The sequence below is a fragment of the Kluyveromyces marxianus genome, chromosome 4 (genome assembly GCF_001417885.1).
Source record: "Kluyveromyces marxianus DMKU3-1042 DNA, complete genome, chromosome 4".
In the NCBI taxonomy this organism is placed as follows: domain Eukaryota; kingdom Fungi; phylum Ascomycota; class Saccharomycetes; order Saccharomycetales; family Saccharomycetaceae; genus Kluyveromyces; species Kluyveromyces marxianus.
The window spans coordinates 838,849-865,363 of NC_036028.1; the positions used below are offsets into that span (position 1 = coordinate 838,849).

Genomic DNA, 26,515 nt, shown 5'->3' on the forward strand with positions numbered 1-26,515 from the left:
ATCGTACTTTCCAGTTACTGAATGAATGATGAATGATACATTTAAGTAGTCATCAAAGATATTGCTTCTAGTCAATTTGTTATCATATATAGTAAAAGATTAATTATTATACGTAGCATCAAATTTTAGTCTAAAGTTACACTTGGCTTGATAATTAGATAATAACTGCTACCAAATCACCGGCTTCAACCATATCACCGTTTTTGTGTAATATTTTATAAACCTTTCCGGCTTTAGTAGAAGATACAACCATTTCAGTTTTCATAGCTTCAATGATGATAACACCATCACCCTCTTTAACTTCGTCTCCAACAGATACTACAGGTTTCCAGAATCTACCAGTGTATTCGGAATATAAAAGCTCAGCATCCTCTGGGTATTCCTCAGTGTCTGGACCCTTATCATCGACATTCTTTTCTAATTCTGCATTGGCGACTTGAATGAGTTTAGCGAATTCATCAGCCTTTTCACCGCCTTGAGCTTCTTGGAACTTTACAATTGATTCAATATTCTCATCGATCCAAGCTAGATATTCTTTGTTGTCGAAAACAGACTCTTCAACATTTATCTTGAATTTACCATTATCATTATCTTCGATAATTACCTCTAGTTCTTCTTCAGACACAGGGTAGAATTCTACTTGATCGAATGGCGTTAGTAACCATTGATGTCCGATAGGATGGTCCCCAATCACTAATTTATCCCATGCAGTTATTGTTCTTCCTACCAATTGATAGCCACCTGGAGAACCTTCGGCATTATAAATGCACATGTACATCCCACCTATACCAACAACACCTCTTGCTGTATAGGTTCTTGAAGGGTTGTATTTTGTTCCCAAATATCTATGGCGCGGATCCAAGGGAACAGCACATGGTGAACCTAAGAACACATCACCTAATCCTAAGACCATGAAACGGGCAGAGTAGAGCATGTTTTTCACGTCATCTCTACTGATATCATTCACATCGGCAATAAAATCAACATTGTTAGGCAACCATGGAGCATCCGAACGAATTGTTTCCCTGTAACGAGTAACACAATCTAGTGTCTTCGAATCTTCGAATGCCATAGGCAATTTGAATACCCTAGATTTTATAGTCCAATTCTTATCGAAGTGAATTTCAGATTCATAGGCTCGTAAACAATCTAATAAGGTCTTCTGATCAATCTTATAACCATCAAATTCAATTAGAACAGACCTGACACCTTGTGACATCTCAACAATACCAACGGTATTATGTCTTTCGACTTCGTTTATTAAACGGTTGATCCTGTAACATATATTTAGATCAAGTTCTAAGTCACCATATTCCACAAGGATATAACGATCACCAGCTTGACGGTAAGTGACCTTTGGTGAGAGATCGCTTCTCTTTGGTAGAACTGCCAATATAGGATTCTCATATTTTGGTAAAAATAGATCTTCTCTTAATTGAATTAATGAACCATCAGAGAATGTCTCGATAGCTTTATCTTGAGATTCCTTTAATAGTTTTGCTGTTTCATAGGATATAGGAACGAATTGTATAGTGTCACCAGGAGTCAGTTGACCAACTTTCCACAGTTCAGCTTCAACTACAACCGCTTGACAAACGAACCCACCTAAAGAAGGTCCATCACAGGTAATAATAACTGGTTCATCACCTGTAAAGTTAATAGCACCTAGAGAATACACATAGTCATGAGCATTTGAAGGATGCAACCCTGCTTCACCACCATCAGCTCTTGCCCATTTCGGTTTTGGACCGATTAATCTAACACCAAATCTATTGGAGTTGTAGTGTACCTTCCATTTTTCACTAAAGAATTCTTCGATGTATTCCTCCTTGAAGAGATCTACTGAACCATGAGGGCCACAAGTTACACCAATTTTCCAATCTTTTGTTGTGGAAAATTCAGGTAGTAATGACTTTGGAGCAGGTGCTGGTTCATATTCTGGAGCACCTAAAGAGGACACGGAAAGTTCTGGTTGATTCAAGAAAAGAACATCACCTAATTTTAAGGTCCTTCCATTGTAACCACCCATATTTCCCATGGTGAATGTTGATCTCGACCCAAGATATTCAGGAACATCAATACCTCCTCTTATAGATAGGTATGCTCTACAGCCGACAGTAACTTTACCAATAGAAAGTATATCACCACGTTTGATATTGATAGGCTTATTTTGAGGTACTTCATTTTCGTTTAGTAAGCATTTAACTGTAGCACCAGTCACCGCAACGACTGTTTCTGTGTGGAAAAGTAGCTTAGGACCATTTAAAGTGATTTCAATACCAGGTGCCTTTGAATTGTTTCCAACTATCCGATTTGCTAGCCTAAAGGAATATGAATCCATTGGACCAGATGGAGGAACACCTATTCTCCAATAACCAGTTCTACCTGGATAATCTTGAACGGATGTGTGGGCACCAGGCAACAATACTTCAAATGCACAGGGCTTGTAATCATAGGTATCCAAAACCTTTGTTGCAACCTTAGCTTCCTTGAACATACTAGAAGAAGCGATAGATCTTAAATAGTCAATATTAGTGATACAACCGTACACTGCAGTTTCATTCAAAGCTTGGTTTAACTTCCTAATAGCATCATTCCGATCTTTTCCATGTACAATAATCTTGGCCAAAGTTGGATCATATTCTGCTGAAACGTTAGTTCCCTTTTGAACCCAGGTGTCAACTCTTGCCCAAGATGGGAAAGAGACAGACGTCAACTGCCCTGGAGATGGCCTGAAGTCTTTTACAGGATTTTCTGCATATAAACGAGCTTCGATAGACGCACCAGATACTTCTATTTTAGTATTATCAAAATCAGGAGCATCATCAGCAGCAATCCTCAACATCCATTCAACCAAATCTAATCCAGTAACCATTTCAGTAATTGGATGTTCAACTTGCAATCTAGCGTTAACTTCCAAGAAGTAGAACTCGTCTCTCTTTTCATCATAGATAAATTCGACAGTACCTGCACATTTGTATTTCAATAAGGATCCCAAACTTTCGGCAGCTTTCCTCATTTTAGCTCTAGTCTCTTCAGGGAGATTAGGGGCTGGTGTTTCTTCAATAATTTTTTGATTACGACGTTGTAAGGAACAATCACGTTCTCCGATAGCAATGGCTTTTCCATAACCATCACCCATCATTTGAATTTCTACATGTCTTGCATCACTAACAAATCTCTCCAAAAACACACCCGCATCTCCAAAGTAAGATTTACCTTGATGTTTAACTGTTTCGAAAACTCTTTCAATTTCAGCTTCAGAATCTACCTTTTGCAAACCAATACCACCACCACCAGCAGTAGACTTTACCATGATCGGATATTCTATTTTTCTAGCAACTGCTTTGGCTTCTTCAGCATCTTTGATTAAACCAGAACCTGGAACAAGAGGAACACCTGCACGTTCTGCAATTTCCCTCGCTGAATGCTTGAGGCCTAACTTTCTAATGGCATCACCTGAAGGGCCTACAAACACGATACCTTCTTGTTTGCATCTGTCTGAAAAGTCAGCATTCTCAGATAAGAAACCGTAACCTGGAATAATAGCTTGGGATCCAGTATCTTTAGCAGCTTTGATTATCTTGTCAATATCTAGATAGGTTTCAGCGGCAGTTCTGCCATTTAAAGCAACGGCAAAATCAGCGTCATTGACATGTTGTGAGTACTTGTCAGGATCTGAATAAACAGCAACTGATTTAATGCCCATCTTTTTCAAAGTTTTCATAATACGAACTGCAATTTCACCTCTGTTTGCAACTAACACAGTTTCGAATGGTTTCTTCTTTTGGCTCTCTACTGCCGCTAGATGTTCAACATAGGCCTTAAAGCCGCCAAACTTAGTGATATCAACGGTACCCTTTTGAGTGTAGCCAAATTCTTCACAGATAAAAGATTTGACCCATTGCCCAGATTCGAGTTCAACAGAACCAATACCTAATGGCTCTGGAACCATTGAAATGAATTCTCCGAATTTTTCAGGTGGCACAGAATAGACTTCAAGTTGGATTTGAGATCCTGTTCCATCACTTACTCTTCTTAAACCAGGTTTTAGAACAGGACCAGCTTTAGGTAAAGCATACAACTTGTAGTTTTTTGATGTTTTAGGGGACGATAAATATGTGGCATTGCACTTTTCTAACTGCCAGTGCAAAGGTAGTCCCTTCAAATGCGCACCTACCACTGCTAATTTGATACCTTCAATGTACTCTTCTGAGGGTCCATTTAATTCATCCTCAATAGTAATAGTTCTATCAACAAATTTACCAAAAGTTCTTGTATTATTTGGGAAAGCGGTTGAAAAGAACCTTTTGGCTAGGTCTAAAAGAGCAAAGTCTGAAAACTTCTTACCTATTAAGGTAATACCATTAGGTAGACCATCAGATCTAAAGCCACCGGGTATTGCTAAAGCAGCTAAATCAGCTAAATTCACGAAGTTCGTCCAAGTTCCTTGTCTGGAATTCACTAGTATTGGTTCATTAGTAACCTCTTCTATAGTTGGGTTCAATGGACAAGTTGGGACACATAAAACATCTACATCTTCTAACATCAATTTGACTTTTTGTAAAATGCCTTGTCTCTTGTATTCAAAATTAAAGGCATCAGCGGCGCTATATTTAGTTGCACCCTTAATGATTTGTGTTACGGTCTTGTCTAATGAAAATTCAGGAGGGTTGGTGTCGAAGAATTCCTTGGTTGCTGTATAACGTTCGGCAACCCAGGCACCTTCGTAAAGACAGCGTGCTAGCTCTAAAAGTGGTTCAAAATCAATGACTGTAATGTTTGCTCCAGTCTTTTTTAGAGATTCAATTGCGCTGCTGTATATCTTTGGATTTTCTTTTTCGCCGAACCACGGAACTTCTTTTGGAATGGCAATAGTTACGTCCTTTGAATAGTGAGTGATTGGATTCTTTGGGAATGCTCTTGAATATTCATCCTCCAAAACATTTGGTTTACACATAACTTTGAAAGCAGTTTCAGCGTCTCCTAAATTCAATGCAAAAATGGAAACACAATCCAAAGACTTACAGGCTGGTACCACACCTCTGCATGAAAAAACACCTTTGGTAGGCTTCAACCCAATTAGATTATTCAATGCAGCTGGCACTCTTCCCGACCCAGCGGTATCAGTACCTAGAGAAAGTGGGACAATACCACGGCCCACTACAGAAGCGGATCCTGCGGATGAACCACCACTAACGTACTTATCATTGAAAACGCAGCTTGTAATACCGTATGGAGATCTTGTACCAACTAAACCAGTTGCAAATTGGTCCAAGTTTGTCTTACCCAAAATCACAGCGCCCGCATCTCTTAACAGTTCAACGACATATGCGTCCCTTTCTGGCTGGAAAGAAAATGCCGGACAAGCGGCTGTTGTCGGTAATCCTTTATAATCGATGTTGTCCTTTACAGCAATCGGAACACCGTATAAAGGCAGTTTTTCCTTATTAGCTTTTGATTGCAAGATGTTCCATTGATGATGTAAATCTTCAATTGAGATCAAAGAAATCCAAGCTGGATCTTCTGGAGCTGCCTTTTGTGACCTCAATAAATCCTCAAGGGCTTCTAATGACTTCTTTGGAGTTGATTGAAAGTGAAATTTCAACCAGTCTTGAACTGACCAGCCAAGAGTAGTTGTTTCTCCCATAATGAAAAAAGCACTCTATTTGAGTAGCGTAAAAATGTAGTAGTAGTTAAAATTTAATTAGCTATCGCTCTCCAAAATAACACCAGTACAAGAGTAAACCACAGTTTGTTTTCCGAATTTCACAATTATCCACGATTGATTGTGATAGTAACTGTAAGGGTACCCGCTGAATGTGCCTTTGAATAGCTTTAGTATATTAAGATCTACTCATGACTATTACAAGAATAAAATGTTCTCAACATATAACGCAAGTCTAAGAAATACTACCCGCTGAGTTAACAGCACACACGCTTTATATATAAATCCAAGATCTCAACGGTCATCGCTATGAAATTTAGTTTACGATTTAGCCTGGTGAGTGTATAATACGAACCTTTTTTGTTTACCCTCTATAAGGTGGAGTAGGGCTTATCTTAAAATGTTATCTCTAATTGCATGTCGCTTTTTTTTTCCATCGTACTTATTACTGTAAACTATTTGAAATTACGCAGCTAGTAAAATGCCTTTTGTCGCGAAGATCCGAAAGAGATGCGAGGAAAGAGGGCAAGTTATTGATTGAGTAAGTAAGTGAGTAGTCAAAAAAATGGTTGTCTCCGAGTAAGTTTGTTCTGTTTTAGCAGTTTCTACTGCATACGTTTTTGTAGCTGGTTCGGCGTAAGCTTGAGGAAAGCACATGCAGGGTAGGCAATTGTCTGTTTCCTAGTGTTTTTGTTTTGTGTTTTTTTTTTATTCTCCTATGTTTGAATTCTATAGTGAAAAGCGCTTATCTCCATGCGATAATTCTCGCATAAATACGCAAATTTGCTACAAATAAACCGCAAATTTGCTTCAGCAGTAAAGGGCTTCCCAGGGAAAGTTCACCTAAAGGGAAAGCACAATATTACCCCTAAGAGCAGGTGGGATCGGACTTGCCGGACGGTAAGAAGAAGAGAAAAGCGGAAAAGGCCGTTTGTTTTCTAGCGACAAAGTGATGATTACTTGTCTCTTACCAGGGGTGATGTCACAGTGTCCTTCAAATGGGGTTTTCAGATCACCGTCTATGTTAACTATAGCTCTTGGCCTTCTTTGTAGTCGTTCTTCATCCTTTGTTTTTGCGTATCCGCATGCGCACACAAGCGCGCACAAGCGCGCATGAGTTCTTTTCACATTATATGTGAAGACCTTCATGTATATATATTTCACGTTTTTTATTCTTGTTTTTTTATGTATTGTATGTCTGTTTGTATATGAGACTATGCTTACACTACTGAATGATCGATCTAAACGTTGAATCAATCAAATCCTTCAGTTCTTTATAACTTATTATGATACAATTCATTTCGTCCGGTGTTACAAGCATCACTCTTTCTGTAATACCGGCGTCTAGCTTATTTAGGCATCTTAGGACATGTGTTAGGTCCATGATATTTTTGCCCGTTTCATCTTTTTGGTGGAACACATACTCGAAGAACAGTATGATCGGGAACTTCTCACCGGACTCTGACCAATTGATGTCTATTCTAGATTCCAATCTGCCATATATAGCATTTATCTTGCACATTAGACGGAAGAGTCTTGCATTTTCAAGTTCTCTAGATAACTGTTGTTCGGTATATTCGACGTTATACTGCAATGAGTTTAGCACTGAAAGCAACTTGTGACTAAAGATCTTGGTAAACTCCTCGATATTCTTATTCTTATTTTCTGAATCCTGCAGATACTGCACGCACTTTTTGAACAGCGGGTCAATATGGTACGAGTTTAGCGTGTCGATAGGCCCAGTTGTGCCAGTGAGTTTGTGTACTAGAGCCATAATGAGTTCCGATAAGGCGACAAAATCTTGCTGTTGATCATCATGCAATACCCTTCCCTCTTGTTGGTAATTTAACGTGTCGTATACACCAAGGTCAGTAATTTTTATCCTTCCTGGCTCACCAGTTATTATAGTCTTTTTCCAGTCTAGGTCCTTCAAAGCTAATCCATGGGAGTGTACGTCTTGAAGAGCGTTTGTTAGTTGGATCAAATATGACCATATGTAGTCTTGAGATAGCTCTGGAGCAGACGCACCTAGGCCATATGCTTCGAATAACGAGGTAGATTGTGGATAATAGTCAAAAACCATGCATAATGAGCTATCATTGAATGCGGTAGTCACAAACGCATCTCTTAATATAGTCACGTTGGCCGAACGTAATTTACTCCAAGCTTGGAATGGTTGGGAGACCTGTGCTGATTCTGTAATTTTGACATCGTGAATACGGCGCATGAAATATATTTTACCATCCTGGTTAGAAAACACTTTATAGAGCGAGTTCTTGTGTCCATTGTATCTCTTTTTATCTGGAGTTCTATTGTGGAAATCCATAGGAACTAGCCCAAAGTAGTCGCCGACAATATCTGGCAAAGAACCCCTAGGGAAAACTTGTAGCGCAGTTTGGTTGTTTTTGACAAGTCTTTCCCTTAAGTTGTTGTTGATAAATAGCATCTCCGGAGTGCGTTCATTAGGTTTCAATGGTATTTTCAAATGTGGAGGCGGATCTGGAGCATACAAATGATACTGCAACACAGAATGTGTCGGTGGGTATACAGTCGGAAACGGTGGTATGGGGTTCATAGGAAGAGATCCTGGAGGAGGAGGTGGTGCATGTGGGTGCGGATGGATGTGAGCGTGCGGTGGTGGAACCGAACCTTGACCTTGTGACTGGCCCTGAGATGGTAAAGGAGGCCCCATATGGTGGCCCACGCCTAGTATACCAACTGGTGGCATTCCTGTACTTCCTGGATAGGGATTGGAAGGCACAGGTGAAGGAATGGAGCCATTAAGGTCCTCTGAAGAATGCGGTACGCCGCCATTACCACCAACACCGGCACCACCACCGGCACCACCACCAGCTGAAACAGACGGTGTGAAACTTTCTGACGCGTATGGATTGAAAGATGGTGCAAAAGAAGCAGCATTCGCATTCAACATGCCGGATGAACTCATCGATCCGTCCTGAAGCACAGGATTTTGGTCAGGAATCACGCTTTGCCCAGGCTGGAAACTTGGTAGCGACGAGAAATCCCCAGTACTTCTCATTGTAGGGGATTTCCCAGGAGTGAAGCTAGAGCTTGTTTTCGCATTAAACCTCACATTGAGTGGTGTAACTGTTCTTTGTACAGGCCCATTATCCTCGGGTTCCTTGCTTTTGCCGTGGTTGAACTCGCATCCTTCGTTCTCAAACTTGCAGTATCCATGAATAATCACATTTCTACACGGCGTGTCTTTGAAGGACGCCGTTGGTTTGTTCCAATTCGCTTCTGGCATCTTTCACGGACCCCGCGTACTTGCTCGTGTTGCTCCTTGTTCTTTAATCACAAAGTATAGAGCACCTTAGTGTTCGTACCTATTCCCTTTTTATCCTTTCGCCTTTGCAAATAAATCTGATGAATATATTCTAACAGTATTTAAAGCTTTAAAAGATTCAAAGTGGTAGGTAAATTCACTCAACAAGAAAAATGCATGAGACGACAAATTTATAAAAGAACGGAAAGAAAGAGGGTACAATTTTCGTAGCATCTGCACAGGGATCAAGAAGCACATAATTGACCACTACTAGCTAGTTAATTCAAGAAGCTGAAGTTAAATAAAACAAAAAGAAGAAGCAAAAATGTCTAAAGTTTATTTGGTTACCGGAGTTTCAAGAGGTATCGGTTCTTGTATCGTCAAGAAGTTATGCTCTTTGGAGTCTACTAAGGCAGTCATTGGTATTGCTAGATCCCAGGAAAAGCTAGAAGAGCTCAAGGTATTCTACAAGGGCAAGTTTGACTACTGGTGCGGTGACGTCTCTGACGAAACCACCATTGAAAACGCTGTCATCTTTGTAAAGGACAAGTATAAGCGTTTGGACGGAATTGTCGCAAATGCGGGAGTTTTGGACCCAGTCGAAGATGTCAACAATATTCACGTTTCCCAGTGGAAAAAACTTTTCGACATCAACTACTTCAGTGTCGTGTGTCTCGTTGGCCACGCCCTACCATTGTTGAAGGAATCGCATGGTAACATCGTCTTTGTGAGCTCCAGCGCCAGTGTCGAAACCTACTACGCATGGGGTGCATACGGTTCTTCCAAGGCAGCATTGAACTATTTCGCTAAGACAATTGCCTTCGAAGAAAAAGAAGTGAGCGCCATTTCCGTCGCCCCAGGCATTGTCAGAACCCAAATGCAAGAGGACATCAGAGAAAAGTTCGGACCTAAGGGTATGACCAAGGATGCCCTCAAACAATTTGTTGACCTTCACGAGAATGACCAATTGGTATCACCAGACGTCCCAGCCAGTGTTTACGCAAACCTAGTCAGTAGAGGTATCCCATCTGAGATTAACGGTGCATACTTTGACTACAATGACGAAAAACTAGCAAGTTTTGCCTAGATTTCCGGGAAGTGTCATCTCTCTCCAGAGTCATAAATACACATTCATAAACTGTGTATCTATATCTATATAGTAACTCTTTTGTTTTATTTTATTTTATTTCATCATTCTCTCATGTCAGTAATACTTTCCTTGCACCAATATCAAATACATACGTTATTTTATTTTATTTTATTTTTTATTGTTTTCTTTCGCAGCGCAATATTGTTGAGTAAGAGCCAACTTTTGTACGAAGGCACGTGACTCAAATATGACGCCTAATATTAGCTGTCTGCCTAGATTATCATATATACTTTTTGTCAAATACTGACGGGTGGATTACAGATAGAAATATAAACTTACGGTGTGTCATATTGCACTGCTTCAAAGGAGAGGTAAAACAAATTTGAAACACAGGCGCATACATATGTGTGTTTTTGTAACAAAACAGCCATTTTAATTTCTTTACCATTGGAGGATGACGATCATAATAAATTCAAACGATGCAATTTTGAGCCTAAGAAGTCTAAGCAGAAAGTGACTGGTAGGACTTCTAGAAACTTAAATTTCCAACTTTCAGAAGCCTCAAATTCAAACCATCATTGGTCACATTCCAAGTTATCAACGAGAATGAGGTAGATGAATGGTACCCTGACCATCCAATCCCTTCTCCGATATGTGAGTAAGCTTGTTTTCAAGTAGTTCAAGAATTGAAGAAACAAATATCGATATCCCATTACATCAAAGGACCATATCAATACAGACAAAGTGTACCTATTGCTATGGACAGAATGAATTCTGTTTTCGAGGAAAACGACAAAAAAAATATACCAGGTAGTAAACCTACCGGTCGCTAGTACAAGGGTGCTAAACACATTAAAGAACATATGGCAAATATATATTTATAGCCAGGTTACATGAATGAATTAGGCGTACTTATTGGTCATGTGAGTCCTGATAGAATGAATTAAAAAAAAAAAAAATAAAATAAATAAATAAATAAATAAATAAAAAAAATAAAAAAAATAAAAAAAAAACCCTACTGTACAATTGTGTTGACAGAAAAAGTGTCTTATATATTTTAGCGTAGTCTTTGATTGTAGATATGGCATATATATATACAATATAATTTGAGATGGATATCGCTATAAAAACAAGAAAGAGGAAACAAAGGAGGGACAACCAGAGTCGGTTCATAGCCAATCGATAGATATATTACGATAGGAAGGCTTTAAAGCGTGTTTCTTTGATATTCTAGGTTGTTTTGTTAGATTTCGGCATCAACTTTTTGAGCAGATCACGAGTAGTTTTTGAACAGTGTACACAATGTTGCGTTTAGGATTGCGTTCTGTGGCTCATTCTTCCAGGTTAGCTGTGAGAATCCCTGTTGGTGGTGCACTATTGCGCACCCAAGCTCCAAGAGCCCTTGTTGGTCGTCGCATTCAGTTGTATTCTCAAAAGTCAGGTTCCGGTTCCAGTTCTGGTTCCAGCACCAACAATGGAAAGGGTAGAGGTAAGTTGCTTCTTGTTTTAGGTTTATTGGCATTGGGTTCCAGTATATTCTCTTTGAGCTATCAAAAGAACCCACCAGTGGCTTTTGAGGAAGCTCCTGTCGAAGAGAAACAGCCAGCCAAGAAACAACCCGCGTTTTCTCAAGACGACGTTATGGTTATATTCGTTCTTGGAGGTCCTGGTGCAGGTAAAGGAACACAATGTGCAAAGTTAGTGAAGGACTTCGGTTTTGTGCACTTGTCTGCTGGAGACTTGCTACGTGCTGAGCAAAACCGTGAAGGTTCTCAATACGGTGAGTTGATCAAGAAGTGCATCAAAGAGGGTGAAATTGTTCCACAAGAAGTTACAGTGGCATTGTTGAAGAACGCTATCACTTCCAATTACAATGATGGAAACAAGAAGTTCTTGGTTGATGGGTTCCCAAGAAAGATGGATCAAGCCATTACTTTCGAAGAAGAAATCGTTCCAAGTTCAATGACCTTGTTCTTCGACTGTCCAGAGAAAGTCATGTTGGAAAGACTCTTACAAAGAGGTAAGACTAGTGGCAGAATTGACGACAACATCGAGTCCATCAAGAAGAGATTCAAGACATTTGTCGAAACTAGTGTGCCAGTTGTCGAGTACTTTGAAAAGCAAGGTAAAGTTGTCAAGGTTAGCTGTGACCAACCAGTTGACGAAGTCTACAAACACGTGACTGAATCTATCAAGGATAAGATTCCTAAATGAACATTATGAGAAACATGCACCTCCCCACCCCTTACAAAGATATAATATATACGAAAACATGTATATACAACTTTAAATCCTGATTCAGGTTATCTGAGCAAATAAAACCTTCTATATATTCATTAAACGTCCCATCTTCTTGTTCTTCATACCCTATTCTATGTTCACTGACTTTGTAAGGAATATTGTTACAAAAATTAGAGCTCAATGAGAAAATGCATGTTTAAATAACTTCTCGATATTAAAATAAAAGGTTTCCGAAACTAAAGCTGGCAGGAAACCTATTCGTCATCTTTGAAATCAATCGCTTATTTGGTGTTTGGTACTACTATGAACCAAAGTCCCTGTCTTTGTCTACAACTTACTATTTGCATTCTTCTGAATACATTAACTTAACTCTTTTGGAAAGCTGTTTCATGCACGTAATAGACGACGAACATTATTTCGATTAAACAACATCACTAAAACTACACCATAATATATGACATTACTTACAGATTCCTCATTGTTGAATTTCCTTCTACAAGATACATCATCAGAAGTTTCATCTCAGAACAAAGTCCCGCCGTGTCTAAGTCATTTAAAAGCGTATTCTGATGATGGTTCGAAAGAATCTTCTCCAAACTCCTCGGTTGAAGCACTAACGCGGAAGAACAAGAAGAATAAGAAGACTAAGAAACACAATATCAAAAAGGAATCGCTAGATGGACTTGAAAATGATGATATTATTAAACTTTTGGAATCAAGTAGCATTTTCCCAACCGCTAAGGCTAAATCAAACAGACCAATGAGCGAATCTCATAATACCAAGAAAACATCTAGTCTGAAGGACAAGAGGGAAAAAGATGAACAAAAGTATACCAAGCTAAGGGAGCTGATGGGTAAGAAGAAGGATGAAGATGAGGAGACAAATAGGAAAAAGGACAAAAAGAAGAAGAAGAAGAAGAAGAAGAAGGAAGAGGAGAAAAGACTTAGTGAAGGTAAGCAGGGGAAAAAAGACAGAGGCAGAAATGTGCAATTAGAGATGGATATTCATCAGGAAGCGGTTGCAGGTTCTGCAATAGGTGTATCATTCTCTGATGCCACCTTGATCAGTGATGAAATTTACACTAGACATGCAGATTCTCTAACAGCACTGGAGGCAGAAGAACAACTTCAAGACACAGAAAAACTAACTCAAAAAGAGCAAGAGTTGTATGGTAATCACGTAGAAGTAGAAGAGCTAAAAATTCACAGCAAAAAAACATCTGTCTCAACTTCTTTAGATGATGAGGCAATCGAAAACCATACCTTAAAGAAAGATATGGTATCACAAAACAAGAGCCGTTCCAATGACTGGATGAAGGAATTAATAAGACAAGAATTAGAGAAAAACAAAATAACAACTAGCCATAAGTCTAAAGGGAAACAAAGAGATCTTTCATCCGGATTGAGTTCGAGCAAATACAGTGATGAACCTCAGAGCTCCAGAAAAGCTCACGAAAAACCAAAAAAAGAACCAAACGCAGAAGTTGATTCACGTAATGCCTCTCTTGAGCGCCAAGAAAGAAAAAAAGAATTGAAGAAAGACAGCATAGACAAAGCAGGAGAAAAGGAAGATAACGAAAATCAACCTGAAATGCCTTCGACCGAACCATCAAGCAAGGCACAAAAACGTCGGAAAAGAGGAGGAAAAAAACACAGGAAAGATACACTAATGAAAGGTTATAGTAGTAACTCTAAAGAAGTGCAAACATAATCTACTATGTCATTTATTTTCATCCAAAAAAGTAGATACTCTAGTATTTCACTTTAATTAGCTCGAAATTACCTTTTAATAAAGAGTATCGAAAAATATCTTATCATTATTATAATTATTGTAACTATCATGTACTAAGGAAACGGAAAAAATAGCTCCTGGCAATATATTGTATTGCACTAAATGTAATTGATATGACATTTTAGGTTGATGCTATCTAAGCTATATGCAAGTTTATGGATGGTTGTGGATGATGCTGGGAATCCTCTATCAAATTAAAGCTGAAAGAAATACCAACATATTTATTCAATGTCCATGGAGTCACCATCTTCATGATCAGAGAGTCCTTGTTTTAGCCTCTTTGCTTCGATAATAGGATCAAAACTGCCGATTCCTAAGGCTGTTCTTTTCTTTTCATTATTTATGGATTGAGATTTAGGCATTGTTCGAATGTTAGAAGATATCACCATTGGGTGATCCTCATCTATTAACATATGAGCATTTATCTCTAGTGCTGTTTTTAATAGTTTATTAGAAGCTTGATTTCCTTGATCCAATGCAAGCGCTTTGTGAAAGCTGTCAATCGCTTTTTCGATTTTCTTCATCCTCAAATATAAAAAGCCTAAAGAACACCATAATGTAGCTGTAGGTTTGCTACTTTCCAAGACTGTTTTGAAGCATTTAACAGCCCTTTCATCCTCTCCAAGTTTTCTGTAAGTATGTCCTAAATTTATTACAATAGAGATCCAAGCTTTACTTTCGGATTTCATGTTTTTGATTGCGTCATGTGCCCTCTTCATATATTTCTTAGCCTTTATGTAATTTTGCCTTTTGAAATAAATGACACCCAATTCGTTAAGTAGTAATGGATCTGTGGGACACATGTCATAAGCAATCATAAAATACTCTTCGGCAAGAGAAAGATCATCCATCTTGTTATACTGCATTCCGAGGTACAAATGCGGAAGATGCGTACCAGGGAAAAATCTAGCAGCAGTTGAATATGCAGATAATGCCTGTTCGTGTTCGCCTTCTGCTACATAAGTATGGGCAAACCCAAGCCAAGAATATCCAAAGCTTGGATCCATGATAGATGAGCGTGAAAAGTATTTGCGAGCCTCTGCTACTTTCCCCATAGTAAGATAGTAAGTAGCTACAGCAAACCACGTTACAGGAGATTTAGGGAAATTCTCTGCAAGTTTATGTGAGAGTAGAAATAACTTATTCTTCGCAGAAAAAGAATGGAGACATTGAACGTATATCGGTAACACTTCGGGATTATACTCATCAACTTCGAGAACCTGCTCGCATAATTTCATGCACTGTGTAAATTTAGATTGGTTATTCAACAACTCAATCTCGGCTAGCTTCACAATTCTATTTTCCTTCAAAAGGTATTTATTTTGAAGGGTATTGCTGGCATTTTCTAATTCTTTATGATTTTGATATTTAGAAAGTCTTGAAATGTAAAGACATCTAATCATTTCTTCGTTATCATCTAGGTCTTGGAATTGTAAACTTCCAAATAAATCCCATTGCTCTGCTGTCGTCAATAGATGTTTTGATAGAAGGTAGTCAAATGCCTCGTAGTTCTTGACGTCTACCTGAACTGCTTCCTTGAAACACTCTTTGGCACGTTCCATATTGCTCAATGCTACATATATCTTGCCTCTAAGCAAGCATATTGATGATTCCAATTTGACACCTCCATCCGAACTATTCGATGTACAAGGTTCGTTCTGGAAAGGATTTGAGTCTCCGATAATATCCAACGCTTCTTCGTACTTGTTCAATTTGAAAAGACATAGAGCAGCGAGGTAGCGGCACATGATACTCTCTGCATCCAATTGATCAGTAAATATGAGTTCCACAGCTCTGACATAGGAACCCTGATTGTAGTATACCTGTGCTAACCAAAATGCATCGTTGGGATCCTTAGTCATAGTGTAAATTACATCTCCGATATGTTCTGCTGTCTTGTAATGATGCTGCATTAATGCATCGTGTCTCCATAACCGTAGTTTCTCGACGGATGAAAGATCACTAACGTCAATCATATTATTCTGCTCACTATTCACATCCTCAGAATCGCAATCACCGTTGGCAGAACCGCGCATTTCCGCCGCGTCCATCGAAGTGCTGCTTTTACGCATTGTGTTCGGCAGAGTGGACCCAAACAGTCCATTCTTCGTCATTGATGCAAGCAAACTCGACCCTGCAGTTCCATTATGCCTCATTATAGCTGGAGTGGCCAAATGTGACACGTCTTGGATCTTCTGTACCAACGGACTTCGCTCTTGATGCGGAGTCTGAGTAAAATGCGAAACGCTACCTCGTTCTACATTCCCACTTCTCCCTTGAACACCAGTGCCAGTATTCTGACCCGCATCAGGACGACTAGCCCTAGCTCTTTGAACAAGTGGCGAAATAGCTAGTGTAGACTGTGCGTGCGATGGGGTACCATGGCTATGAGACTCTGACATCAATACCTAACCTAAAATGCTTACAACAACCAAATAAAAATAAAAAGCACACACAGACACACAAATCAATACCTATCCTTCTTAATCCAGCAGCTTTGATTTAACTCTAAACCGCGGCTTCAGTAATTCATTAGTACTGCGTAACCACCGTACCTTTTCCCTAAATCCTTTAATGTAATATGCATTGTGCCAATTTGTAGATCTTCTTCCAGTATTTGTGGTTAATTGAGCTTTCTATGTTTACGAAAAAAGCACGGAATTGCGCCTAAAACTTTGTTTCTGGCGCAGTAGGCCCCCCAAAACTATATTGGGCGTTGGATGGGAAATGTTACCCTCACATATTTTGAAATTCCGGTGGAATTTCAAACACTTCTATGGTTTTTTCAATTTTTCAATTTTTCATTTCTTCTCAGGAAAAAAAAAAAAAAAAAGGCTGAAATTCCTTTGGAATCAAGCATTCAAGCAGACAAGAGCGCGCAGCATGGAAAAAAGGACATGACAATGACTATGTAGATATATAATCAAAAGCCAAAGAAAGCAAGGTGACACACAAACAAGTCAGTAACCGGTGAGTCAAAGTACTTGTCATATATTGTTAACAAGTATATAAAAGCAGAGGCATAGGCTAACGGTGAAAGTTATTTTGCATCTTTGAGATTTTTTACAGCTATAATAAATAAGTCATCGTTGGTATAAGGGAAACGAAGGTAAGGAAGATTGATATATCTAGTACTACCGAAATAATACAAACATGACTGTGACACTTCATTTGAGAGCTGAAACTAAGCCATTGGAAGCACGTACCGCTTTAACTCCAACAACTACTAAGAAGTTGCTGGAGAAGGGTTTCAAAGTGTATGTTGAAGAAAGCGCACAATCCGCGTTTGATATTGAAGATTACAGAAAGGTTGGAGCCATTATTGTCCCAACAGGATCATGGAAGACTGCTCCACGTGATAGAATTATTATTGGGTTGAAAGAAATGCCAGAAACGGACACTTTCCCTCTAGTTCATGAGCATATTCAATTTGCCCATTGTTACAAGAACCAGGCTGGTTGGGAGGACGTCTTGCGTCGTTTTAAGAACGGGAATGGTGTGTTATATGACCTTGAGTTCTTGGAAAACGACCAAGGCAGAAGAGTAGCAGCCTTCGGGTTTTACGCTGGGTTTGCTGGTGCTGCAGTGGGTATCAGGGACTGGGCTTTCAAGCAAACTCATGCTGACTCTGAGAATTTGGGCGCCATCGAACCTTACGAAAATGAGACTGCCATGATCAAGGATGTTCGTAGAGATTACCAGGAAGCTTTGAAGAAAGGAGCTAGAAAGCCTAAGGTATTGATTATTGGTGCATTAGGTAGATGTGGTTCCGGTGCTGTTGACTTGTTGCGCAAGTGCGGTTTGCCGGAGGAGAATATTATCAAGTGGGATATGAAGGAAACTGCTCGCGGGGGGCCATTTCAAGAAATCGCAGATGCAGACATATTCATCAACTGTATCTACTTATCCAAGCCAATTCCCCCATTCATTAACAACAAGCTTTTGAATAATCCTAACAGAAGGTTGAGAACTGTTGTCGATGTTTCTGCAGACACAACAAACCCTCACAATCCCGTTCCAATTTACTCTATAAATACAACATTCGATGCTCCAACAGTAGTGGTTCCAACAACTGCAGGTCCAAAACTTTCAGTGTGTTCAATTGATCATTTGCCATCATTGCTTCCAAAAGAGGCCTCAGAGTCATTCTCTCGTGATCTCTTGCCTTCCTTGGAACAACTTCCCCAAAGAGATACAGCTTCTGTTTGGGTCAAGGCAAGAAAGCTCTATGAGAAATTCTCCGCTAAGGTTGGAAGGACTTCAAAGCTATAGTTGCTTAAAAAATGCTCCAAAATACTTTCACTTTCAAGCAGTAAGTCGGCATAAATTATTCTTCAGGAAGATAATCGACTAAACGCTGTTTAATTTTATTGTACAATAAGTACTTTTTGTTAGTACCTAACAATGTATATATATATATATATATATATTGATATGCCTAAATAAGTTACTCCAATTGAATGTCCACCTTTCTCTTTTTTGAACCCTTCTTTTTCTTGCTTTTAGATGTTTTGCCCATCATAATCTTCTTCAATTCTTCTGGATCTGCCTCAGCTTCACTTTGTTCTCCTAATTCTACGTCTTCTGATGTTCTCTTCTTAACAGTGTCATATTTTTCAATACTTTCGTCACATACGGCGACACAATTCAATCTTTCACCGGAATCATAGACAGCGATTTGGTCCTTAATCTTCATGTCCCAAACAACAATTCTACCATCTGATCCAATAGTGACTAAATAATGACCATGCTCGTTTTTGTAAAATTGGAAGTCTTTAACACGATTGCTGTGACCTAGTAAGGTAAAGTCAGGCTCTAAAGATGGGGTTTTAGCTTCTTTTTTTCCTTTATCGTCATTAGCCTCCTCTTCTTCTTCTTCTTCTTCTTCTTCTTCTTCGACTTCGGGTTCTGGTACATCCTCATAAAGTTTCGATGTTTTCCAAAATTGGACACTACCGTCGTTCAACCCAACAACTAGATATTCCTCCCCATCAATAACTTCTCTCTCAAGATGCATCACAGTCTTCCTACCAAAATCGATTTCTCTATGTACCTTAGCCGTTTCTGTCTTGAATATTAGAAGCTTTGTCAATAACCCAACAGCAATGTGGGAGCCATTCTCACCGCACCATCTCACAAATTGACCATTTTGGTTATATTTCCTTAGTTTCAACACACCAGCCTTCTTAACGGTCATCAAATTCCACAATCTAATTGAATGGTCCTCACTCACACTAACGGCAACCCTATTAGATGGATGGATGTCAAAATCGTTAATTCTAGCAGTGTGACCCTTCAAAGTTCCGAAATTTTCCCAGTCCTTCACTCTCCAAACAATTATCTTATGGTCTTCTGATGCAGACAATAACCATTTGTTTAACTGTATATCTTCGCCATTCTCATTCTTGCCTCTAGAGAATCTCAAGTTGGTGATAGAACCTTGGTGCGCCAACAAAGTACCTAACTCTTTACGCTTCTGTAAGTCATAGATCCTGATATGTTCATCATTAGAACCTGATACCAAGTATCTTTTGGATATATCCAAACATTTCACACTAAGAGAATGCGCTTGGAAGTGGAAGATTGGTGTGAATAGTGGTTGCGAAAGCGATAGATTTAAAGATAAACACAAAAGGTTGTGTTCGTAAGAACCAACGATGATTCTGAACTGGTTATCTGGCATGGTAATTTCACTTTCTATAGTTATTTGAACCCTTCTTTGTTACACGGAACTTACTATATCACGAAACTGATGAAATGTGTATAAAGTAATAAGAAGTCCCTTGACCAAATCTCATTTCATCTCATCTCATCTCATCTCATCTCATCTCATCGCCTTTCATATCATATCCAAATTTTTCATTGCACAGGTACCCGAAATGAAAAGACAGAACCAGACCTGGCCTGGTTTCGAAAGAAAAAGCAACTTTGGTCCGGGTAAATAATTTCCTCTATGTTTATTCTAGAAATTTTGGCACATATTTGTGATCATGTGAATCATATATGTGTCTGAAAAGTGTTTCTATTGTCAATTTATTTTTTTATTACTTGCAATCAAGTGTTTTTTTTTTTTGCTGGGTTCTAATATGAATAAAATTAATATTCTATGCGTTTTTCTACAGATCTGAAATAATAAGGTTCAGCACTTTAGCCTCTAAAGGTTAATGGGGTACTTTAAGAACAACAGTAAAGGCAGTACACCACCTGGCCCCTATTAGATGGGTTGATTCCATTTTTAGCCTACATAGCTATTTCTTTTTCCTTGTTGCGAAGTGTTGAACTCATTATCTTAGAAATGTGTTTCAGAGAATCGTCTAATTTACAAGTTAGAAAGATTATGGGTCCTTTTCAATCTTAGCCTTTGATATATGCAAACTTCTGCAAACTATTCTTCTAATTGATTCCTGTTGATGAAACAAACGTTTGTGACAGTTTGTTATTGTTAAAGCTTGTTGCCCTGGACTACATCTCACAAAATGTCTATAAACTCGGGCGAAACGTTTGATCGTCAACCCGTTATTGACCTCAGTTCTCACAACCTGGGCAGTCGCTTAAATGATTCGTTTCCTAATTCAATGAATGCAGCGTATACTAGTGGTTTGGATCAACATATATCTAGTAATGAACTGCTGATACGACGTAACTATAATCAGTCATCGTCTCATGAGAGCCCACCTAGTGGTGTGACGATCCCTTCAGGTGAAAGGCTTCTACTAAGCCCCTACGAGGAGGAGTTGTATCTGCGAAGCCTTAGACTTAATAAAGTCCCTTCTAATAATGCGATACCAACGGTAACGATGTTGGCTGAAGATGGGAAACCAAAGAGTAAATCTGCGGTGCCTCTTCCCTATATGCAAGACTTTGAACAATTTCAAGCAGAACAAGAGAAGAATCATCTGCGAAGAAAACAGCAGAGTGACGAGAATGATTCATGGCTAGATGCATTTACTAAATGGTCGAAATATTCATCTGGAAAGTTCAAACGGGGGATAAAACATTCCAAACCATTGAAAAGAACACACTCTTCAATAAGAAGAAAAGATTTCACGGTGAATTCGGAATATCAAAAGTACAACAAGCAGGGAAAGTTCATCTTCCACAAGGGTTTCTCTGCGAGAAATAACTCAAACAATTCCATTCAAAGAAAGTATTCCGTAAAAACACACAGACGCATGAGATCAAGATTTAAAAACGAACAAGAATTAATGTCATACATGCGGTATATCAATATTAGTGAGCTTGATATTACTGAAGTTGTTAATGATGATTATATACGAATGTTTTTCCTGGCCAAAAATTCTCTTAAAAGTCTTGTTTCGGTCCATCCCCCAATAAACTCCTTTAGAGTTCCCTTAAATCAGTACAATGAAATATTACGCAAGGTATCGAAACGCAAAATAACCTCTCCAAATCTTGTAAAGAGACCATCTATATCCAGGAAATTATCGGCAAAAAATAGACGTGTTTGCAGGTCAAGTACGGCACCTATTATTAGAAAATCCTTTGCAGAAAGGCTAAATCCTGAGCTTTATGATGTGTGGAATTCATATTTGAAGGCTATTATTACAAAAAGAATAGAGTTGAGATTGTCCTGTTTGTTAAGTGAAGATATGTCATCGCTCGTTTCATCATTAGATAGTCCTCCGATCATACGCGTAACTACCGCTCCTGAGATGGAGCAGGGAACGTCAACTAACCCAATTATAATTGATGACGATAACGATAAAGATGAAAATGATGAAGATGAAGATAATTTATACCAATCGAGTGCGTATCAAAACCCTACATATAATCAAATTACCAGGACTTTGCACCAATACGATGTCAGTGATAATGACAGTGAGATTAACAGTAGGCCAACTACAAGCGTATTTTCTATCCGGCAATCAATGACAAGCGCTGATCAAAATAGGCAGTCATTCTTTTTCCCTCCTGATGATCCGAGGATGCATAAAATAGATGAAGAGAAGTCGATACACAGTATAACATCTAGAAATACTATAAATTGAAAAACGCATTATTGATTTTATAATTTTTGGAATAACTAGTGTACATATATAGTTGTTTAATGAGGAACAGATCAGAAATAAAAAGTTGGTACAATAATATTAACGATTAATGCTGTATCAAAATCCAAGAATGCCTTTGTAAATGTTCATTTTTGCTTTTTCACTAGATTTGACACTATTCCAGACTTGGTCAAGACCAATAATCTTACCGTACATTGCAGTTTTCTTGACGACAAATTCGTCAATTTTCTCTGGCTGATCCATCCACATTTGGAAAATGACAAATGAAATATGAACTAAGGTTTTCTTCATTCTTACGTGAGATTCGACACCTTCTCTTAAAGATTTTGGAGCCCATTGGTCAAAATTTAAGGAGAACCAATCCCAACAAACATCACGTACTAATTTATTGGTCTTACCGTCCAATGGTTCATGGAAATTAAAGTTCAAACCGAATAACGCATTTTCAACACTGGTTGAAGTAATGTTTGTTTTTACAAAATTGAGAGTCTTTCCAATCAATTCTTCATTTGTGCTGAATGCTAAATTTTCAAGAGCCAAGTTTTGGATATCAGTAGATGTTCCTCCATTGATGTGGGTTTCAATTCCTTTAGATGATTTGACCAATTCATAAAGTTTCTTCCATTGTTTTACACTCTTTTGGTGGCAAGAAACTGTCGAGAAAACACTTCCGCACAACTCCAAAGGAACACTTCCGTTTGGTCCTGACATTATCTTTTTCATTAACTGGTTTGCAACCGTTAGAGTAGTGTCTTGCTTCTTGAGGGCAAACATAACTTTAGACATAACTTGTAATTGATATGGCGGTAAAGACAACTCGTTCCACGATAATATTTTCCATAGCGGCATGTATATTTCAGTGGTAAATGAGTCATCAGAGGCATGTTTGTATGTTCTAAGAGCACTCTCGATTGTTTGTAAAGTGTCTAAACCAACGGATAGGCCACGTAAGATATTTTGGTCCAATTCAATATCAGATGAAATATATTTTAACAATGTGATCAAACCATTAATATGGGATGTTTTTTGATAGTCGGTACCTATTATTGCGTGAAGATCCACAAAGATTTTAAATATATCAATTTCGGAAAGTTTATGGGTCTTGATCGCATTGCCAATTAATTGATAGCATTGCTCGCTTTCGTATGAAACACGGTACAATCCCTTCGCGCCAGAGTTGATTATTAATTCAGGACCAGGAAGTTTCAAAGTTCTGTCTGTTAACAAATCGTTCTTTTCATCTTTTTCGCCAGATGGTAGAAGACCAAAAATAGGTACATGGTAAGGAACGTCTTCAATGTCTGATTTTTCTGTAATAAAACGATGTTGTTCTAATGTGGTTTGTTCATCATTAATGGATACTGAAACAATTGGGATACCTGGAGTTCTAGTCCAAGAGCTGAAGAAGTTTGGAATATTTTCTGAGTTGAGAATTTCGCCCATTCTCTTAAAGATATCTATTGGTTTCACGGATTTAGCGTGGAAGGAGTTAGTTTCGTTAAAGATTTGTGAAAGGGCTTTGGAGAAATGCTCCTTCCCAATACTTTCATACAACGATCTAAGTAAAGAGATACCTTTATTGTAGTGATGTTGGCTTAGTGCGTCACTAGTAGCATTCAAAGTTGCTGGATCAAACGATGAACCTTGAACAATACTTTTCGTACTTTCATCAGCTTCTGTAGAGATGGTATTCTCCATTTGGAGGAAATAATTGTCGGACCCCCAGTAGTTATCTTTATCATGATCATTAAACAAGTCACAAGCGAACCAAGTGGCAAAGGATTCGTTGAACCATAAATATTCCCATGAATCGAAAGAGATATAGTTACCCATCCACTGGTGGCACAATTCGTGGCCAATCAATTGTCTCACTTGCTGGGTGACTGAGGGGTCTGCCAAAGCTTGTGGTGATAGTAGGAGATGGTTCATCTGGAAAGTGAGCAAACCCCAGTTCTCCATGGCCATATCTGACAAGAACGGTAAAAGGACGACATCTAGCTTGTCGAGTGGATAATCAAACCCAATCTTCTTTTCTACAAGAGGCAAAGTCTCTATGATGGTATCAAAACTGTATGCTGCGTGAGCAATACCCTGTGGCGCGAATAGCTGCAAAGGGATGGTTTTGCTGTTTAACTTGATCTCGGACTTTAAGAATTGTAGGTCACCAATGCAAAAACCAAAGAAAGAAGGGTTCATTAGTGGAGATGTGGCGAACTTGACAGTTTGCAACTGGTCATCTTGGTCGGACGATTTTTGCTCAACGATAGCCGTGTTTGCTGCAACTTTGAACCTTTTATGTGTGGTCAAGGTGAGCGTGTATTTACACTTTGAGTTTGGTTCGTCGAAACATGGGAAGAGCGTCCTAGCAAAAACGGGTTGGGTGTGCGTCGCAATGACATACGAGTCGCTCTTCCCAGTGGAGTCGTTCATGAAATTGGTTTTGAACAGTCCTATGGTTGGTTCGCGGTGTGTTTTGATTGTTTTCACTCTGCCTAGAAAAGTGACGCTTAACTCCGCTCTTGCAGAGCCAGAGGAAGTGTCGAAGCAAAGAGGTTCTTCGGAAGTGAAAGAGGCGGTTTGCTGTTTCTGATCATAGGAGATGGACAATTTGGTAGTTCCCTGCCATACTGCACTACTTATCACAAGTTGGGACGAGTGCAGCTTGAATGTGGTGAACGGTTGTTGGTTTTCAGAGCGTGGTTTCAAGAGGACAGTCAATTGGCCCTTGAAGTTTGGTTTTACGTGGTCCACGGTGAGATCCAGGTTGTACTCTAGCGGAATGATAGGTTCAGATAGGGAGAGGGGCATTTTTGACAACTATTTGGCGGTGTTCTGTAGCCCAATTGGCTTCGTGCCCTTATTTTTTGTTTTATGCCTGCTTTTACTGAAAACTGCAGTTAGATCTGATACTTTAAACAAAACTAGTTAAAAACTGACTAAATAATGTATGCGATGAGCTAGCGAGCTTTTCCCACACTGCGAAAACTGAAAAATTATTCATTCTTGATTTTCGTCTATTCAAGACGAAGCAAAAAAAAAAAAAAAAAATAAATAAATAAATAAATAAATAAATGAAAACGTTCGAAGCGAAACCCTCTGTTGTCCGGGTTACAAACCTCCCTCTTAATCTTCTTTTTTTAAATTGTCTTACCCGGAGCCACGCAGCCCCAGAGAGATTGATAGATATATACACACTGCTCTATACTGATGATTTATTTGGCGGTCGGCATTGCATAAAGACAAGCATTAGCCTTAACCTTAGCCTTATTAGCCCATGGATTAGGGGCGCAAGCATGGGATCATCGGGGAGATCCCTAATACCCTTCTCAATCCACCTGATAGCCGAGCTAAAAGCTATTTATACACACATGCACGCCATATAATACATAATACATACGTAAACGCTGACTTGGCATGTAGATGGAACTTCCGGTATCACTCCACAATGTCGATATCTTGCACGTGACTACAACCACCACTACTACTACTACAAAAGGCAAATCTAGCAAGAAATACGATCTCCCCTCGCTGTTCTACTGCCGTATTGGATCGCTTTGCTTGAATAGATAGGATATATGGCTTTGGAATGAATGGGCTGGAGAAAGAGGAGCTGCATGTTCCTCTAAGCCGTTATGCAGTTTGGATGCCGTGACATTGTGTCCAGTACCCACAATCCTCACTTTTGCTGCATGTCCAAGACTGGGCTGCGCAATGGCTGCACAACCGCCGGACGAGCCGCCTCCCCTTACTCATTTCCCGTACACCACCGTATACCACTGTAAGCCATACCGCTCAGCTCCATGCCTTAAAACTGACTGTTTGCATATCATGGAACAATATCGAATATAATCGAAACAAATCGCAGGAGAAGACACTGCAGCGCAAAAACAGAAAAACGAAACCAAGAAAAAAAAACAACGTTGTAGTCAAAGAAGCACCAAAAACGAAAAACCCAAACAGCCTGTACAGGCAGTCTGTTCCCTATTCCAAATCCCAAATTATCTATGTGCTACCAGAGAGAACAACAGTGAAATTTTCAGAATAGACGGGAAATTTTAATTTTTTTTTTTTTTTTTTTTTTTCGATTTTTGAATTTTTTTTTTAAAAAAAAAGCGTCAATCCACATAATAAAGTGGGAAATGTATATATACACTATATCGTATCGAATGCACTAAGTAAAACGGATATAGGTAGGAAGTCTTGACCTGATTTTTGTTTAACCACGAGAAAAAGAGAAGGCCTAGTTTAGGTTTAGGTGTAGTTTAAAATTCAGATTTAGTTTCGCAAGGAGGCGAGCGAGCAGTATATTTCCAAGGTACTGGCAATATAACAAATATTGTAACACTAGATAGTGTTGAAAGCGAGACAGAAAGAAGTTATAGTGTGTTTTTATCAGTTTTAGAGAATA

The 26,515-nt window shown here is 38.9% G+C and overlaps 10 protein-coding genes across 10 annotated transcripts; 5 read left to right on the forward strand and 5 right to left on the reverse strand.

The window, feature by feature from the left end:
• Positions 1-154: 154 nt before the first annotated feature.
• On the reverse strand, positions 155-5,650 carry DUR12 (bifunctional urea carboxylase/allophanate hydrolase; the record flags this gene model as incomplete). Its single annotated transcript, XM_022819664.1, has 1 exon — positions 155-5,650. One exon carries the CDS (start codon positions 5,648-5,650, stop codon positions 155-157), a length of 5,496 nt encoding a protein of 1,831 aa, XP_022676207.1.
• Positions 5,651-6,893: 1,243 nt separating this feature from the next.
• PAN3 (PAN-complex poly(A)-binding subunit PAN3) lies at positions 6,894-8,936 on the reverse strand (the record flags this gene model as incomplete). Its single annotated transcript, XM_022819665.1, has 1 exon — positions 6,894-8,936. The coding sequence occupies one exon, from the start codon at positions 8,934-8,936 to the stop codon at positions 6,894-6,896; it is 2,043 nt and encodes a 680-aa protein (XP_022676208.1).
• A 343-nt stretch (positions 8,937-9,279) lies between these two features.
• KLMA_40364 (SDR family oxidoreductase) lies at positions 9,280-10,041 on the forward strand (the record flags this gene model as incomplete). Its single annotated transcript, XM_022819666.1, has 1 exon — positions 9,280-10,041. One exon carries the CDS (start codon positions 9,280-9,282, stop codon positions 10,039-10,041), a length of 762 nt encoding a protein of 253 aa, XP_022676209.1.
• Positions 10,042-11,346: 1,305 nt separating this feature from the next.
• Positions 11,347-12,258, forward strand: KLMA_40365 (uridylate kinase; the record flags this gene model as incomplete). The annotated part of the gene is made up of 1 exon (XM_022819667.1): positions 11,347-12,258. The coding sequence occupies one exon, from the start codon at positions 11,347-11,349 to the stop codon at positions 12,256-12,258; it is 912 nt and encodes a 303-aa protein (XP_022676210.1).
• A 481-nt stretch (positions 12,259-12,739) lies between these two features.
• On the forward strand, positions 12,740-13,996 carry KLMA_40366 (uncharacterized protein; the record flags this gene model as incomplete). The annotated part of the gene is made up of 1 exon (XM_022819668.1): positions 12,740-13,996. The coding sequence occupies one exon, from the start codon at positions 12,740-12,742 to the stop codon at positions 13,994-13,996; it is 1,257 nt and encodes a 418-aa protein (XP_022676211.1).
• A 302-nt stretch (positions 13,997-14,298) lies between these two features.
• CDC16 (anaphase promoting complex subunit CDC16) lies at positions 14,299-16,479 on the reverse strand (the record flags this gene model as incomplete). The annotated part of the gene is made up of 1 exon (XM_022819669.1): positions 14,299-16,479. One exon carries the CDS (start codon positions 16,477-16,479, stop codon positions 14,299-14,301), a length of 2,181 nt encoding a protein of 726 aa, XP_022676212.1.
• A 751-nt stretch (positions 16,480-17,230) lies between these two features.
• Positions 17,231-18,349, forward strand: LYS1 (saccharopine dehydrogenase (NAD+, L-lysine-forming); the record flags this gene model as incomplete). The annotated part of the gene is made up of 1 exon (XM_022819670.1): positions 17,231-18,349. The coding sequence occupies one exon, from the start codon at positions 17,231-17,233 to the stop codon at positions 18,347-18,349; it is 1,119 nt and encodes a 372-aa protein (XP_022676213.1).
• A 175-nt stretch (positions 18,350-18,524) lies between these two features.
• MAK11 (Mak11p) lies at positions 18,525-19,760 on the reverse strand (the record flags this gene model as incomplete). The annotated part of the gene is made up of 1 exon (XM_022819671.1): positions 18,525-19,760. One exon carries the CDS (start codon positions 19,758-19,760, stop codon positions 18,525-18,527), a length of 1,236 nt encoding a protein of 411 aa, XP_022676214.1.
• Positions 19,761-20,553: 793 nt separating this feature from the next.
• On the forward strand, positions 20,554-22,086 carry NIS1 (Nis1p; the record flags this gene model as incomplete). Its single annotated transcript, XM_022819672.1, has 1 exon — positions 20,554-22,086. One exon carries the CDS (start codon positions 20,554-20,556, stop codon positions 22,084-22,086), a length of 1,533 nt encoding a protein of 510 aa, XP_022676215.1.
• Positions 22,087-22,203: 117 nt separating this feature from the next.
• TMA108 (Tma108p) lies at positions 22,204-24,915 on the reverse strand (the record flags this gene model as incomplete). The annotated part of the gene is made up of 1 exon (XM_022819674.1): positions 22,204-24,915. One exon carries the CDS (start codon positions 24,913-24,915, stop codon positions 22,204-22,206), a length of 2,712 nt encoding a protein of 903 aa, XP_022676216.1.
• Positions 24,916-26,515: the final 1,600 nt, after the last annotated feature.